The following is an 18,309-nucleotide window of genomic DNA, read 5'->3' as shown; positions in this document are numbered from 1 at the left end:
TCGATGTTTACCAACGTTTCGGAGGTCATACTGCCTCCGTCATCAGGGCGATGAGTATGAAGATTTCTGTCTTCTGGGTTGTTACGCCGTGTAGTCTGGTCGATGTTAACCAACGTTTCGGAGGTCATACTGCCTCCATCATCAGGGCGATGAGTATGAAGATTTCTGTCTTCTGGGTTGTTGCGCTGTGTAGTCTGGTCGATGTCCACCGACGTTTCGGAGGTCATACTGCCTCCATCATCAGGGCGATGAGTATGAAGATTTCTGTCTTCTGGGTTGTTGCGCTGTGTAGTCTGGTCGATGTTAACCAACGTTTCGGAGGTCATACTGCCTCCGTCATCAGGGCGATGAGTATGAAGATTTCTGTCTTCTGGGTTGTTGCGCTGTGTAGTCTGGTCGATGTTAACCAACGTTTCAGAGGTCATACTGCCTCCATCATCAGGGCGATGAGTATGAAGATTTCTGTCTTCTGGGTTGTTGCGCTGTGTAGTCTGGTCGATGTTAACCAACGTTTCGGAGGTCATACTGCCTCCATCATCAGGGCGATGAGTATGAAGATTTCTGTCTTCTGGGTTGTTGCGCTGTGTAGTCTGGTCGATGTCCACCGACGTTTCAGAGGTCATACTGCCTCCGTCATCAGGGCGATGAGTATGAAGATTTCTGTCTTCTGGGTTGTTACGCCGTGTAGTCTGGTCGATGTTAACCAACGTTTCGGAGGTCATACTGCCTCCATCATCAGGGCGATGAGTATGAAGATTTCTGTCTTCTGGGTTGTTGCGCTGTGTAGTCTGGTCGATGTCCACCGACGTTTCGGAGGTCATACTGCCTCCATCATCAGGGCGATGAGTATGAAGATTTCTGTCTTCTGGGTTGTTGCGCTGTGTAGTCTGGTCGATGTTTACCAACGTTTCGGAGGTCATACTGCCTCCGTCATCAGGGCGATGAGTATGAAGATTTCTGTCTTCTGGGTTGTTACGCCGTGTAGTCTGGTCGATGTTAACCAACGTTTCGGAGGTCATACTGCCTCCATCATCAGGGCGATGAGTATGAAGATTTCTGTCTTCTGGGTTGTTGCGCTGTGTAGTCTGGTCGATGTCCACCGACGTTTCGGAGGTCATACTGCCTCCATCATCAGGGCGATGAGTATGAAGATTTCTGTCTTCTGGGTTGTTGCGCTGTGTAGTCTGGTCGATGTTAACCAACGTTTCGGAGGTCATACTGCCTCCGTCATCAGGGCGATGAGTATGAAGATTTCTGTCTCCCGCAGTCTCTGAACCACAGTTTGGGAACCATTGAGATGGCATTTCTCGAACCTACCGATGCACAGCTGAGTAGTTGATCTGTCGTGTTTGTACCATCTGATCGATATTTTAGCACAATGATTCAGCTAACGAAGGGGTGATCTCCATGGTTACGTCAGGGGGGATTTTCATGAGGGTGCCTTCATCACAGTGAGGCGTTAAACATTGAAAGATCCAGTCCGAGGATTCGAGGGGATATTTTTATTTTTGTGATTTTGTTAATAGTCGTCCAACGTGCCTACTGATCATTCCGACTTGCCCTGTAACCAGGAGGTCAGATATCCTGGCTGAGGTTTTCAATGGTTTTTTTACAGTACCTCTAGTGACACTGTGTGGTTTTATGGGGCATGAATTTGATACAAATTTTACAGATTACTCCGAATTCGAAATAGTTTTATTGTTATCTTATCTTGAAATAAAATTTCATTTGTGTCATTTAAAGGACTCCCCCGGTAGTGAAATTTTAGTAACTCTTTTCAGTGTGTAAGCTACGAAATTTTTTATACTCTGCAGCCGGCCCTTAGCCCATACAGACCCGTAGACCCTTGTATTTTAAGGAATAATTACTTCTTAAACAAATGAAGTATGTAAAATAATTTGTTTTTGTTTACTCTCCTCTGTCTTCTTTTTTGACGTAAATACGTCTATATTTTAGGGTCAGTGTCATTCGGCAAAAAAGTGTTACGAAAAAGTGTAACTTCATTGTTATGTTACCTAGGAAACGTCGGGTTCGATTCCCGGCGGTGCCCGAATTTATAACTTGTGTTGGGCAAGGCCGTGGTCTAGGCAACACGGAGTTTTCCTCCGTGGCATCCCAACAATTACTCCATTCACACACAGAAGAAGGCAATGGCAAACCACTTCTGGATCATCTGCCAAGAACGTATATGAACAGGTCCCAGTCCGAGAAAAGGATGGAAGGATCCTGTTCATATGGACCTGTCGTCAGACAGAGCACTAAATAATAATAAGATGAGGTGGTCTAGCGGTTAGAACGCTGGCCTTGTAATCCTGGGGTCTCGGGTTCGAATTTATAACTTGTGTTGGGCAAGGCCGTGGTCTAGGCAACACGGAGTTTTCCTCCGTGGCATCCCAACAATTACTCCATTCACACACAGAAGAAGGCAATGGCAAACCACTTCTGGATCATCTGCCAAGAACGTATATGAACAGGTCCCAGTCCGAGAAGAGAAAAGGATGGAAGGATCCTGTTCATATGGACCTGTCGTCAGACAGAACACTAAATAATAAATACCTTACCTTACATTACATTACATTACATTCATCTACCACAGAGCCATCTTAAGCGGAACTAATTCAAGTTAAATAAGCAATGTCTTAATCAAACTTTACTCAATTGTAAAGCATGTATAAAGGAAATATTTAGAATAAAGCCAATATATAAACTTCCTTTCCGTATAGACGTATTTACGTCAAATTCTCCGGAACCGTGGTTCCACTATCACTTTTTAAAAATAAAAGTAGAATATGGGTCTGTGAGACTGAGAGTTACTACTTGCTGCTGGTTTAAATAGAAGTGAATTTTTCCTCTACGTTCATCGCCATTTATTGTTCCAGCCGCGACGAATTGGTCCAGAGTGATGATGGCGCCGTTGCTAGTGGTGGTGGATGTGTCATAACTGTGACCGGGTTGTTGTAGGCCGTACCGCGTCACTGGGGGGCTAGAGAGGCCCCTCGAGCCGTTTGTAACCTCGTTATTCTTAATTTATATCACAATTTGTTTGTTCGAAACCTCGCACGAATCGTTACATTGTTTTCGAAGTTAGATAATCGTGATGTGTCAATGTCAGAATAACTTTTAACCTAGTAATATTCTGTCTTGTATCCTAGACGTCCGGATGCCGGTACATGACTCAAATCACATTTTCTTTGTTGTACGGGGTAGCCAAGTCAGTATAGTGACTGGGATTCGATTCCCGAGGGGGGCAGAGGATTTTTCCTCTAGCCTATGCATCCAGACCCACCTAACCTCCTCTCCAATGAGTACCGGGGTCCTTTCCCGGGGGTGACGCTAACCACTCACCCCATCTAGTGACAAGGTCAAGAATGAGTAGGAGTTATATATTCTCTCCCCCAAAGCGCCTATATGGCGTGCAGTGGGACAGTTTTGCTTGAAATTTGCTTGCCTTAAAAAGAGGTAACGACAGCTTTCACAGCCTTCTGAATTCGTCGTTTATAATAACACACTCTCTCCCCCAATTCAGCGGCATGTAACTTACGCAGTCGAGAGAGCGTCTTTTAATAAAACTGGGCAACAAACAACGAGACTGACCTCAGAAATGGCGATTTACAATGGAAGGTAAAGATAACTTCTCAAGTGCTCATTAAGCCCCCATGTCACGAAGACGTCGACATCGGATGGAGGCGAGTGGGGGTCAGCTTCACAGCCTCTCCTCGTTACCTTTGAGAAAATATCACTGTTTCCGTTGGATAGGAGGCTGTGTGAGCCGCAGAGCCGACCTGGACTTGGTAACTACGAGGTGCGATCGGAAAGTTTCAAGACTGCGCCTATAAAAACCCGTACACTTATCTCAGGTATTAAATTCATCCATCACCTTCGAAGTAGTTCCCCTGGGAGTGAACACAACGATCCCAGCGCCGCTGCCAAGCCTGGAAGCATCCCTGGAAATCTTTCTTTGTCAGCCTGTCAAGCACCATCTGCGATTCTGCCTGAATCTCTTCTATCGTCTCAAATCTCCTTCCCTTTAGCTGAATTTTCATCTTTGGGAAGAGGAAGAAGTCACACGGCGAATAAGGAGGGTGCGGGATGACGGCCATGGTGTTTGAGGCCAAAACCTGCCGAACTTTGAGGGCGGTGTGCGCTGGCGCGTTGTCATGATGCGTCGCATGTGGAGTTATTCCTTTAGAATCAGCTGACAGGTCCCATAGCTTATCCCAACAATGTCGCACAAGTCGTTGATGGTACGACGTCGATCTTCGTGAATGGCCTGCCGAATCTTCGTAACATTTTCGGGCGTTGTGCTCGAAGATGGTCGTCCAGAACGCTCGTCATCATCGACAGAGGTTCGGCCATTTTTAAAACGTGAATGCCACACAAAAGTTTGTGCACGACCCATTGCGGACTCCCCAAATGCTTGCTTTAGCATTTCATAGGTTTCCGTAGCCGTTTTGGCGAGTCTTTGGCAAGAGATTCAGGCAGAATCGCAGATGGTGCTTGACAGGCTGACAAAGAAAGATTTCCAGGGATGCTTCCAGGCTTGGCAGCGGCGCTGGGATCGTTGTGTTCACTCCCAGGGGAACTACTTCGAGGGTGATGGATGAATTTAATACCTGAGATAAGTGTACGGGGTTTTATACGCGCAGTCTGGAAACCTTCCGATCGCACCTCGTAAAAGAAAAATAATTGTTGTACCAGGAATCGCTTCCTGATCAACCATCTCGTACCTGAAGACTGTAGCCACTGACTTTTTTTGAGATCTCGGCTTGGTAAGGGTGGTCGCAGAAATTTGAGCGCCTGGAGGCGTTATTGTAATTGGAAGAGTCGCTGAAGGCAGTCCCAGTATGCTGGCGACAGACAACCACATTTTTAATGGGCAACAAAGAAAAGTCCAGACTTTGGGCATTAATAATGTAATGACATCTGTCCAGTATGCGTTTGGTGCTGAGTGCAACATGAACATTACCCCGTCTGGTTCGCACAGACTTGCATTAAACATTGTCTGTGATGACGTAAGCGCCCTAAGGCCCACGTACTTTCCCTTCGTCGTTGAAATGCAGTGGGGTACTACTAGACAATCGATTACTATCGTTACAACTACCTGAGCTATCAAGCTGAATGAACCTCTATACAAATCCATTTAAGCTAGTCCAAGAAAAATGGATCGTTATTAAACAATAATATTTGCAGCCCGTGTTGATGGAGACAGTAGTTAACGCCGAAACGTCGGTAAACTCCTATTCGATGAGCCGTTTGTGAGTAAATCTGTAGTTACTGAAATCAAAATAGTTCCGAGAGCAGAACCATTGAACGTTGTAATTGGAAACCAACAGATGGAGAATGTGGAGCATTTCAAGTACTTGGGAAGCATAGTCACGACGGACGCCCTATGCACCAAGGAAGTAAAAGCAAGGATAGCCGTGGCCAAGGCAGCTTTCGTCAAGAAGAGGATACTTCTCACTAGCAAGTTGGGCTTGGAGATGAAGGAGAAACTAGTGAAGTGTTACGTATGGAGCAGAGACTTGGACACTCAGGAAGAAGGAACAGAAATACCTGGAGAGTTTTGAAATGTGGTGTTGGAGAAGAATAGAGAAGATCAGGTGGACGGATCGAGTGACCAACGAAGAAGTATTGAGGAGAGTCAACGAGCAAAGAAACATTCTGCAGGCGATTACACGAAGGAAAGCTAACTGGCTGGGACATATTATAAGAAGGAATGGATTACTGAGTGATATCACCGAAGGCCAGGTTGAAGGAAAGCGAGGACTGGGAAGAAGATTGATACAGCTAACCGACGACCTTAAACAAGGAAAGAAGATGACGTTCCAGGAATTAAAGCGAGAAGCCGAGAATAGGGACAACTGGAGAGCTATTTTTGGGCAGAGCAATGGACCTGTCGTAAGACAGAACACTGAATAATAATAATAATAATATAGACTTACAGTACCCGATTTTAACGAAATACGTCTCGTTGTTTTGGAGTCGAAACGAGAAGCTCTTGAATTTCTAGAACGCAAGTAACGTTTCGGTATTCTTTGATGCCTACGTTGCTCGTTATATCGGATGTGGTTATGGAAAATCTGTCGCTATTTTCAGAGAGACGTACTTTGTTTGCATGGGGGATTTAGTTTCTTTGTAAGTTTTCTTGTATTAGTTTGTTTCACTTCCTTTAACCCAATATAAATTCCCCAGCATCGCCGTGAAGATGGGGACAGAATGTTTCTCCGAAACCTTGGCGTCTACCGACGAGTGCACGCCAAAACCCAGAACATCGTTATCGTCGTGAAAACTTCGCATCTCATAAATTGTTATTTATTTTACGATATCAAAGGAAACACAGAAATACTCTGTAGTCAAAATGCAGATCGTTAAAGCAGGTGGCATGTGTTGTTAGCCGCTGGTCTTTATATAAGTCGATAAGTGGATACCAGCTACAGAGTAATTAATTCTTGGCTGTTACAAACCCTTAGATTCCTGCAACCCAGCAAACACAGAAGAGAGATGTGTTGCCTAAATCCGCAGGCTTCACAAACGAGTCTGAGGCAGCCAAAAACAACTAGTCACGAAATTTTGTCAGTGTAGAGAGTCTTGTAGACAACTCTTCCTTACTGATATTCCAACAGAAAGATAAAAACAGGAAAAAAGGCTATGAACATGAAATTTATGAACAGCATCGAAATGATAATAACAAAATCTCTCACGATAAAATTGGATAGAAATAAGGAGATTGAGATGTCAGTATTACATTTATTTGAACCTATGACGAGAGGAAATGTATCTATTGATTTTTTTTATTTGTAGTGTTCTGTCTGACGACAGGTCCATATGAACAGGATCCTTCCATCCTTTTCTCGGACTGGGACCTGTTCATATACGTTCTTGGCAGATGATCCAGAAGTGGTTTGCCATTGCCTTCTTCTGTGTGTGAATGGAGTAATTGTTGGGATGCCACGGAGGAAAACTCCGTGTTGCCTAGACCACGGCCTTGCCCAACACAAGTTATAAATTTGAGCACCACCGGGAATTGAACCCGGGACCCCAGGCTTACAAGGCTAGTGTTCTGACCGCTAGACCACCGTGGCCAGTATCTAATGAACCAATCGTTAATGGTGAACGAAGAATAATCAGAATAAGAGTTAACGCGGCTTTAAAGAGACGTTTTACTGTCATAGTCACCGTGATGACAGTAAAACGTCCCTCGTAAGAGCTATTTTTACTGTACAGCCAGGAGGATCCTCGTCTATTCGAGTGTTCCTACTTGAAACTGTTGAGTTAATGGCGAAGGAAGGGGGCAGGAATGAACGGCACTTGTGGAATTATGGACGTCTCGTAGGGGAACATATGAAAACCTTAAAAAGATAAGGAGGAACTTCTTTGGTTGGGTTTCAGTATATTTTGTCGTATCTCTTTTATCCAATATTTTCTAAGTATCATCGATATTATCAAAATGAAATGACATCTGAAGTTGATGCGGCAATCCTCGACTTATCAAACACATTGAATGGATATACGAATGAATAAATAAATAAATAAATTCACTTTTTGTATCTTAAGTGCGTCATGTTTGTGTTGAATCAAATACATATATTTATTTTACAGTCTGTACACAAACTTATTTAAAATAATGTTAAAATATTATAACATTTACAGTATAAAATAATATAAAAAATAAAATAATATAGATTGATAAACCTGAAGATGATGCCATAAAACATCGAAACATGTCGTCCAAAAACAAAAATAAAAGCGTTGAATAATGTAATGTCGTACTACGATAAAGGAGCGCCATAAATATAACATAATACACTTTATACTGTAAATGTTATAATATTTTAACAACATTATTTTAAATAAGTTTGTGTATAGACTGTAAAATAAATATATGTATATAAATTCACGTATCTGTGTTAGTTATATAGGCATGTAAATTGTTTATATGCTTTTCTTTCTTCCTTCGTATAAGAGCGTATATATTTGTGTGTGTCACGCAATAAGCCACGCACTGGATCAATACCTCGCCACGCCCTGTCTCCATTCTTGTGTGTTTTAATGGCATTACTTTCTGCTTCAACACCTAAGGTAATCAACTGTCAACAAAAGTGAAGTGAATCTCCGCACTGCGTCTAGTTCGGATACGAAGTCATTCAGCTAACAGGAGGCTCGAAGCTCTCAGAACCTTATTTTCAAAATGTAGGACCCTTAACCCTTTGAAGCCGAAGATCGTCTGAATGTTATTTATGAATTCAGTCCGTACCGCGAAGAAAACACTGCACCTCACCATTACGAAAATCAGCTGGTTAACCCTTTGAAGCCGAAGCTCGTCTTCATAATATTTACGAATCCAGACCGTACCGCGAAGAAAACACTTCACTTAACCATTAGAAGTCGAATCAGGCGGTACCACATAAGATTTAACAAAAGAACATCCCGGTCAAAGCCTTAATAAAGTTTGTCCCACTATACACCATGTAGGCGCTTGGGGGGAGTGGAGGTATAGCTCCTACTCATTCTTGACCTCGGCACTAGATGGGGGTGAGTGGTCAGCATCATGCCCCGACCGGCTTTACCCCCGGGAAAGGATCCCGGTACCCATTGGATAGGAGGCTGGGTGGGCCCCAGAGCCGGTCTGGACGCAGAGGCTAGAGGAAAAATCCTGTCCCCGTCGGGGATTGAACCCCGGTCGCCCAGTCGTTAACCAGTCACTATACCGACTGAGCTATCTCTCAAAACTGGTTTACACTCACGCGAGAATATACAAAAGAAAGATGGCTCGCTATGCGCTAACCCCCAACCGACCGACTACACGCTGAGCGTTTGACCAGACCAAGTTGTATGCTTTGCGTTGCACCCACGAGAAACTCACAGATAGTTTCCCACGATTTATTTTCGTGGTTTTCAGAATTTACGGTTGTTCTCCTGTCTCACTGTAGGCCTTATTCTTTATCCCACAAAGTTAAACTGAATCGTATGTGTACGTAATGATGTGCTGTCACCTTGTGGTTGTGTGGAAGGTTGTATCTTCTCATGCATGTTACATCAGCCACATTAATTGACAGTTTTGAAAGGTATGGGGTATAGAACGCGTGTAGTAAACGCTGACCGTACTAAAAATCCCTTTTACTTTGTTTCTGGCTCACTAGAGCTACATTTTATGTCACTAATTTTGCTGTATTCCTGTGTAAGGAGTACCACTGAATCATGAAAGACAGAAGAGTTTTTATTTTTAGGATTTCAAGGTGTTAGCAAACGTAATATGGCTAACACAATTAACATGAATGCTCCACCCCCTGTTACTTGATTTTCAGAACACCCCTTTCTGAAATATAAACATAGGTATGTTCTGCGTATAATTTTTCCAAAAACCAATCCAGAAATTACAGTATCTTATCGTTTTTTCATTTTACTGTTGTTGTAATTAAGTTTTGTGGCTGAGAAATTAACCCTGCCACTGCCAGTGAAGCAGTTATATCAAGAGTAAGGTTCTACCTGGCATACCATTACGACATCGCCATTGCTTAGAGGTTCGTTTCATTCTGTTGTGTGTAATTCATTAATAGGCTATGACATTACCGTGTAAAATATGGACTTTCTGATTCCTATCTTGGAATTTATGATGTCTTGTGTTCTCCAACTTTTAAAAAAGAGCTTGACAAAGGCAGACTCAATATATAATTGGATTTCTCACTGTTTTCAGCAATTGCCGAGGATGACACAGTTGGCCCAGTCTACATCAAGGAGCCTCCGAACAGGGTAGACTTCTCCAACACGACAGGTGCGGTAGTTGAGTGTTCAGCACGTGGTAACCCTGTACCAGAGATCATATGGGTGCGATCTGATGGAACTGCAGTGGGGGATGTGCCAGGACTCAGACAGGTACAGGACGAACTAACAGATATTAAAAAGTCGTGTTGTATATTTGGTTTCCGAAGGATTGTACTAGATCGTATGTTCCCAAACTGATATAACCCTTTAAAGCCAACGCTCATATAAGTAATATTTAATAATTCTCTTTCTATTCAACATGGTTGCGTCATGACACCCGTGGTATAAGGGGGGTTTTATTGTTTGATCTATGGTGATAGCAGTTTCAAATAGATACCACTTGAAATTGAATTGGGGGGGGGGGGGGGGTTCAGAATGAAAATATGTAAGTTTTTAATATTGCATTTAATTGTGTTGATGAGATTTGAATTTCTGTAAATAATTTTCTGTGTTTTTAAATTATTCAGACATCAGCAAAGATTGTGTTTAGAAATTTATATCTTAATTGCGTCATGTTTGTGTTTTATTGATACAATATTTTTATTTTCCGTCTATACACAAACTTAAAATAATGTTGTTTAAAATTATTTAAAATTATAACATTCTCAGTAGATACTGCATCTTGTTACATTTTTTGTATCGACGACATGTTTCAATGTGTATCACATCATCTTCAGGTCTATCAATTTTAATATATTTTAAAAACTGTTGTACATTTTGTATGTTTTACTACCTTTTACTACATTTTATTCTGATTCATTTACATTTTATTACGTTGTATTACGTATTAACTCTTTAAATTATTATATTTCCTATGTCAATATCCAAAATCACGACTTGAAAATTAATTTTACAGATATAAAACATCCAAGTACAACCTCCAAATCAAAAGGAAGAGACAAAAAACTTAAAATTAAACAAATTAAAATATCAATAAATGCAACGCAAAATGTACAACAGTTTTTAAAATATATTAAAATTGATAGACCTGATGATGATGTGATACACATTGAAACATGTCGTCGATACAAAAAATGTAACAAGATGCAGTGTCTACTGAGAATGTTATAATTTTAAATAATTTTAAACAACTTTATTTTAAGTTTGTGTATAGACGGAAAATAAAAATATTGTATCAATAAAACACAAATTAAATTTTCAGGATAATTCAACACCATTATCTACGTGACCTGCCTGTATAGAAGTGAATGTTGACATATAAATTTTGGATTTTCACAATATTTTAGGTTTTACCAAATGGAAATCTGGTATTCCCACCCTTCCGAGCAGAAGACTATCGTCAAGAAGTCCACGCGCAAGTTTATGTATGTTTGGCAAGGAATTCTGTTGGATCAATTCACTCCAGAGATGTCAACGTGAGAGCAGGTGAGGTTAAGACCATTCTTTTTTTAGGAACTGAGATGGACCACTCGCTCAATGCACAGCTGATTTCTCAATTCATACATTACAACAATGCCATACTTTTATGTATCGCTGGATGAATATATCCAATACGATAGATCCTAGAGATCATGCCGGATGGCGTACTGATATATATTTTGATAATTCGTATGCTTAGGAGATGTGTACCTTTAGATTAGATGTTCCTCATGACACTATGATATAGGTTGTACATGTCGTCATTCTGAATGAAGTTTAAAAAAACTGCTCAGAGAATGAATGATTGGACTAATCTCCAATTGAAAGAAGCTAACCACGAGTATAAATGTGGCTGGGCTTAGGTTAGGTTAGATAAGGTTAGTTTGTGTTAGGTTGTTGGGTCGTGTTCAGTTAAACATTTTCAAAATGTTGAAAAATTAAACAAGTTTCCAAAATTAGCCATAAAGTTCATGAAACTAAAATGTTTCGAAATTAAATTTTTCTTCTTCAAAATTTCAGAATTTTTTTTAAAATTACGAAAATTTCCAAAATTGGTAAAATATCTGTAAAACTAATTTTTTTTTGAAAACTTAGATAAATTAAAAAATTCTGAAAGTTTATATACCATCAAATGTGATAGCGATATGATGATGTCAAGTTTCCAAAATTAGCCATAAAGTTCATGAAACTAAAATGTTTCGAAATTAAATTTTTCTTCTTCAAAATTTCAGAATTTTTTTAAAATTACAAAAATTTCCAAAATTGGTAAAATATCTGTAAAACTAATTTTTTTTTGAAAACTTAGATAAATTAAAAAATTCTGAAAGTTTATATACCTTCAAATGTGATAGCGATATGATGATGTCAAGTTTCCAAAATTAGCCATAAAGTTCATGAAACTAAAATGTTTCGAAATTAAATTTTTTTTCTCAAAATTTCAGAATTTTTTTAAAATTACGAAAATTTCCAAAATTGGTAAAATATCTGTAAAACTAATTTTTTTTTTGAAAACTTTGATAAATTAAAAAATTCTGAAAGTTTATATACCATCAAATGTGATAGCGATATGATGATGTCAAGTTTCCAAAATTAGCCATAAAGTTCATGAAACTAAAATGTTTCGAAATTAAATTTTTCTTCTTCAAAATTTCAGAATTTTTTTAAAATTACGAAAATTTCCAAAATTGGTAAAATATCTGTAAAACTAATTTTTTTTTGAAAACTTAGATAAATTAAAAAATTCTGAAAGTTTATATACCATCAAATGTGATAGCGATATGATGATGTCAAGTTTCCAAAATTAGCCATAAAGTTCATGAAACTAAAATGTTTCGAAATTAAATTTTTTTTCTCAAAATTTCAGAATTTTTTTAAAATTACGAAAATTTCCAAAATTGGTAAAATATCTGTAAAACTAATTTTTTTTTGGAAAACTTTGATAAATTAAAAAATTCTGAAAGTTTATATACCATCAAATGTGATAGCGATATAATGATGTCTTGTGCATCACAGTGTTGTAATTTTATATTTTACATTAAAATTGCCTTCACAGAAGTGACTTGTTTTTTTAAAGCTATTTCCACAGATAGTTTCAGGACCATATATTAAGTGGCATGGTCAGTAGTGGCATTACGGCCATACTATTTCTGTAAATGCGTCAGTCGGTTCTGAATTTATTATGGAGATTGCGGGTGGTTACATAAGCCTATCTTTCATTATACAATAAGGAAAGTAGGCTGAGAAAACAGAGAATATTATAAAGAATGGACAGTTGGCTGGAAATAAATGAAAGTAGAACTGGGTTGAGCTTGAGCTATACATATGCCAGGTGACTCGTTAGAGGTGCAGTGTTAAGATGGTAGCAATGATATAGTCTGTTGTTAGAAAATTGACTTGTGCTAATTTGTGGATGGGTTGTGTTTGGGGATTGTAAATTAATTTGACCTGTTCATGGAGTCATGGGATAAAAGGATTATCTGTCTGTGGGTTATTTGATGATGACATATCAAATGCATGGTTATGTTGCATTAAGTGTATTGTGTACGATCAGTTGGGAAATATTTACGAGGCAGCAGTACCATTTTAGGAAAATGTCGCTTGTCCCTATTGTGGCAAGCAGTCAGTTGATTCGAGAGGTACTAAAATTGTCAAATGTTAACTCGTGTCTCATATATAGTACTTGGACATTTATTTCATTATTACTAAGGTAGTATATTTGCATCATATTGTGAATTAGGTTAATATTTTAATGTTTTCCGTCAAATCACAATTTTAATAAGGTAATACAATATAAAATATTTAAAATATCATTTCACGTTCCGCATCGAATGATCGATTTACAAATTGGAACGTCTCTTACGACATGTTTTGGTTATATTTAACCGTCCTCAGGTATAAATTAGATTGGTAAATTTAAAACTCGAATTACAATCATTTACAATGTTATGCAGTTTATTGAAATGTTCTTATCAGATTACTCTTATATAAAAACAATACCTTCGTTCTAATATAAAAAACAATACCTTCGTTCTAATATATAAGAGTAATCTGATAAGAACATTTCAATAAACTGCATAACATTGTAAATGATTGTAATTCGAGTTTTAAATTTACCAATCTAATTTATACCTGAGGACGGTTAAATATAACCGAAACATGTCGTAAGAGACGTTCCAATTTGTAAATCGATCATTCGATGCGGAACGCGAAATGATATTTTAAATATTTTATATTTTATTATCTTATTAAAATTGTGATTTGACGGAAAATATTAAAATATTCATTATTACTGTCACTGCTGCCTCCTGCTAACATTCAAATTTGTGTCTAATCTTCTGTGAGTTGTTTCATTAGCTATGCTATTGTAACACAAAGAGAACTATGCATACAGGATATATGAGCATGTCTTTGGATGCTGTAATGGAATGGGAAAGAAATTACATGAGATAAGCCAGATATAATTAAAAATGATGATTACATCTCAGTTCCTGTAACAAAAGTTCATAAGGTATATCAGAATTGAAACAGTAATTGATAGTGTTTTGTATTGGTCCAAAATTTTTTTTAAATTGGAACAGATTCTTCGTTCCATATAGATTTTTGTAAAATACTTTTAAACAGTGATTTCCAACCTCATGTTACAACCCAATCCAGGATCATGGAAGGGTTTTAATAGGACCGCAAAGGATATTTTTTATTTATTAATTCTGACAAGCTAAAATGTTGATTCAATTGAATAAAAATTTTCTTGAATATTATCCATCGTCTAGTAAATATAAAACATAAAACAACGTTTCGGAGATGGGACTCTATCTCCGTCTTCAGGTTCCTACACAGTCTGGCCCACTAGATAGAGCTAATCCCTATCTCCGGACGACTAGACGATGGATAATATCCAAGAAAATTTTTATTCAATTGACTCTTCACCATCGTCAAGAAGTTTTAGATCTGATATAAAATGTTGATTGTTAGGATAAAATAATTATGTTGGTAGCCAGTTTAAGGTTGTAGCAAGGAAAAGTTGGGAATCAGTGGTTACAATTAATGTTATTGAGTCGTAACATTGGTAATACGGGATATGTGTGTTTACGTTTGAATTTCATGCTGTTTTGTTCCTGGTTTTGTGTGTATTTCATAGTTGGTTTACTGTCAGATGAAGAGGTACACTAGACTCTTTCCTTGAGCCTCTGTGGATTGATGTATTGTCCTGTTCTTAGCATGATGCTTCAGTCATCTGAAACAACAAATCACTGTTTTATTACTTTGTTTTAGGGCCACTGTAGTTGTGTTTGAAATGTGATCAGTCAGTGAAACAGTTGGCCACTTGATATTTTATTCAGAAGTTAATAGCTTGGTTTCTCAACCTTTGTTCTTCTTGAGAGATGCAGTACTTGTTATAGCATTTTCAATCTTCTCTTGCTTCGTACGAGATATCCGAATGACATTGGGCGTCTTTTAATTTGTCACAACCCGGTATGTTTTCGTCAGTTACGTCTTCTTATCAAGTTAAAGGCTTGGAAGTCATATGAAAGAAATCCAACTGCGACTCTATCTGTACAAGTATTCTATATTTCTAACCCGGAGCATCTGTAACCAGTATAATTATTCTCGGAGAATTTGGATATATGGAAGACATGTATATGAGCCTTCTGTAAAGTCATTGTTCTCAGTATTGTTGCATAAATTCATTAAGCAGCACATGTTATCGCCTGTGACATAGGTAATTTGGTTGGAAATTCATGAGTCGTCACTAACAATGCTTGTGGTTCATGCCATAGGCACATCTCGTTGCAATTCTGACTGTTTATACTTGTGACTTAGAGAGCATTCTTTGAGCTTGAATTTGGGGTTGCTCGTTGTAGAGCGAGGCTCCTTATCAAGGCCTATGTTACTCTTGGCTTCCCTCTTCTCTTCTGATTAGTTGGGAAGCTAAAGCCTGCGTAACCGTCTGGATTACTGGGTTTGAACCGTTCCGCCCTAACAAGGTATCAAACGCCTGCAGCAATGTCATCAGTGTTCTGTTCCAACGCACGTGTCTTAGTATTGTTGTGATTGGTTGCAGTGGTGCAGCAGTTCTATGACACAGATGTGAACAAGGAATACGCTATCCGTGGTAATTCAGCTGTTCTCAAGTGCCAAGTGCCGTCGTTTGTAGCAGACTTTGTTAGTGTTGTTTCTTGGCACACCGACCAAGGGGAAAGTTTCTATCCTTCAACTTCTGACTACGGTAATTCATAAGTAAGGCACAAACCTCCTGATGTAACATGTGTCTGTATTACAGTTGTACAGCAGTTTTACCAGACTGAGGTGAACAATGAGTATGTGATTCGTGGCAACTCTGCAGTCCTCAAGTGCAGTATTCCGTCATTTGTTGCTGATTTTGTGAGCGTGGTGTCATGGCAAGATGATTCAGGCAACATGTATGCGGGGACTGATGCCTCCTCTAACCAGGGTAATGTGATCCCCCACCCTCCATGCTTTCAGCCTCAGCAGGGTGTTCCAGTCCGTTCAGTCATGTGTGGGATTGGTTGGAGGAAACTGGCGAGGAGAAAGGCTGTCTATATCAGGATATTTACAGAGTGGCATAATGGAATATCACTTTTGTCATATTTCCGGAGGACATGACTGCAAAATATGTGGCACATGCTTACTTAGTTATATAATGCTGAAGGATGGGCATTAATTTGTGTCTTTGCCAATTTGAGTGTTCTGCAGACAGGAATTGTGAAGGACAATTGGAATTTAAAATAGAAAGGGTGAAAGCTCTTCATGAATGTTTATGATGACATATGGTATAAATTTACAACTGCAGAATTTATTGTTGTATGGACTCTGCATGAAGGCAGTCTGCAGTTTTCTGAAATGAGACCATATCAGAACTATATGTCTAGATATTCTAGTTTGTACAGGTCCATTGTTTGAGTAGTGAATTTGCAGTCATGAAAATTCCTTCAAAAACATGTTTCTGGTTTGAAAACTGTTTAATGTTTACTGAATTTGGAACCTTTCACGAAAGCCAGTTTTTTTCTGATTAGTCCTGTAACATTGATTCTTGTGTTGGTAATTAATACTCTCACACTTCCTCAGTTGTTAACCAGTACTACGAAGCAGAAGTGGTCTCAGAGTATGTGATTCGTGGGAATACAGCTGTCCTCAAGTGTAACATTCCATCATTTGTGGCTGACTTTGTGAAAGTGGAATCTTGGGTGGGCAGCGAGGGAACTGTTTACATGCCATCGACTGATTATGGTAAAGTAACGATTCCCAGTCCCATATTGACATTTTTCTTCACAGGTGTTTTACTAACTATCTCTCTCTCTTCCTTGCAGGAAAAATTTTTATGTGACTGTTGTTTTGATATTGTTGTTATGTGAGTCAGCTTGTGTAGAGACTGTTTATTTCACAGTTGTCAATCAGTTTTATGAAGCAGAGATTCTGACAGAATATGTAATTCGTGGGAACACGGCTGTTCTAAAATGCAGCATCCCTTCATTTGTGGCTGACTTTGTCCAAGTTGAAGCCTGGATAGCTGACGACGGCGAGGTTCATGTGCCGTCTTCTCAGAACTATGGTATGCTCATGCATAACTATTATAAACTTCATTCCTTCCTTATTTCCTTCCCAACACCATTTTTACATTGTTTTTTCCAGCGGTTGCTCAGTTCTATGTTACGGAAGCCGAGAATGAATATGTGATCCGTGGCAACAGTGCGGTGATGAAATGCAAGATTCCGAGTTTCGTGGCAGATTTCGTCTCTGTTGAATCATGGGTTGCAGACAGTGGACAGATCCATACTTACACCACAACATCTGATAATTACGGTAATGGTCAATGCTGTAACTGGTATTGGAGTTATTCCAGTCTCTTTCAGTTGTGTCACAGTCATATGAAGCAGAAGCGGACAATGAGTATGTGATCCGTGGAAACAGTGCCGTGATGAAGTGTGAGGTACCGAGCTTCGTGGCTGACTTTGTAGTAGTGGAGATGTGGCTGGACAGTGCAGGCAACACATACCTTCCCGGCTCTGACTATGGTAATGACTGTAAATTTTACTTGCTTTCTCTCCACAGCCCCTTACCACCTCCCATGCTACCACACAGTTCCTTCATGAAGCAGTGATTTGTTTACACTTGTGATTCTACAGTGGTGCATCAGTTCTACCAGAGCCGAGTCATTGATGAATTTATTCTTCGTGGCAATACAGCAACTGTCAAGTGTTTGATTCCAAGCTTCGTCGCGGATTTCGTGCAAGTTGTTGAGTGGATCACAGATGATGGCTCATTTTCTGCATCTCCTACATCCGACACCGATTATGGTAATAAGAAATGTTACCATCTTTCTTTTCCATACCCTCCTGGTACTAAACATACTTTTTCTTTACAGGGTTTATCCATCTAAGATTCTTTTACAGGTTGCTGGATACTGAAAGCAGTGCTTCTTTCTTGCTATTAAGACTGATGTGTAAATAATACTGATTTGTTACAGTTGTGAACCAGTATTATGAGGCCCAGGTGTATGATGTGTTTGTGATAAAGGGTAATGCAGCTGTCTTCAAGTGCAACGTACCATCATTTGTATCTGACCACGTGGAGATAATCGGTTGGGAGGACACTCAGGGGAATAGCTATCTTCCTCCTGCCAATTATGGTAAAAATTTCCTTTTTACT

At 39.2% G+C, this 18,309-nt stretch overlaps 1 protein-coding gene across 49 annotated transcripts in view; it reads left to right on the top strand.

The window, feature by feature from the left end:
• The window catches only part of Dscam1 (Down syndrome cell adhesion molecule 1), a 183,743-nt gene that overhangs the window by 37,528 nt on the left and 127,906 nt on the right, over positions 1-18,309 (top strand). For 26 of the 49 annotated variants that reach the window (XM_087360724.1, XM_087360723.1, XM_087360730.1 and 23 more), the window contains exons 3-5: positions 9,695-9,873; positions 11,010-11,148; positions 17,293-17,463. In XM_087360724.1, coding sequence (XP_087216850.1) covers positions 9,695-9,873; positions 11,010-11,148; positions 17,293-17,463 — 489 coding nt within the window. Of the gene's footprint in view, positions 1-9,694; positions 9,874-11,009; positions 11,149-15,703; positions 15,869-15,922; positions 16,094-16,728; positions 16,891-17,047; positions 17,213-17,292; positions 17,464-17,513; positions 17,676-17,786; positions 17,958-18,127; positions 18,290-18,309 lie in introns of all 49 variants that reach the window. The other 23 variants (XM_087360839.1, XM_087360803.1, XM_087360762.1 and 20 more) reach the window with 8 other exon arrangements.

Source organism: Zootermopsis nevadensis, unplaced genomic scaffold (genome assembly GCF_977971745.1).
Source record: "Zootermopsis nevadensis isolate Lab colony 2312 unplaced genomic scaffold, Znev_1.0 Znev_ptg000003l, whole genome shotgun sequence".
Lineage (NCBI taxonomy): Eukaryota > Metazoa > Arthropoda > Insecta > Blattodea > Termopsidae > Zootermopsis > Zootermopsis nevadensis.
The sequence above is the reverse complement of the archived record's forward strand: the minus strand, read 5'-3'. Positions and strand labels throughout refer to the sequence as shown.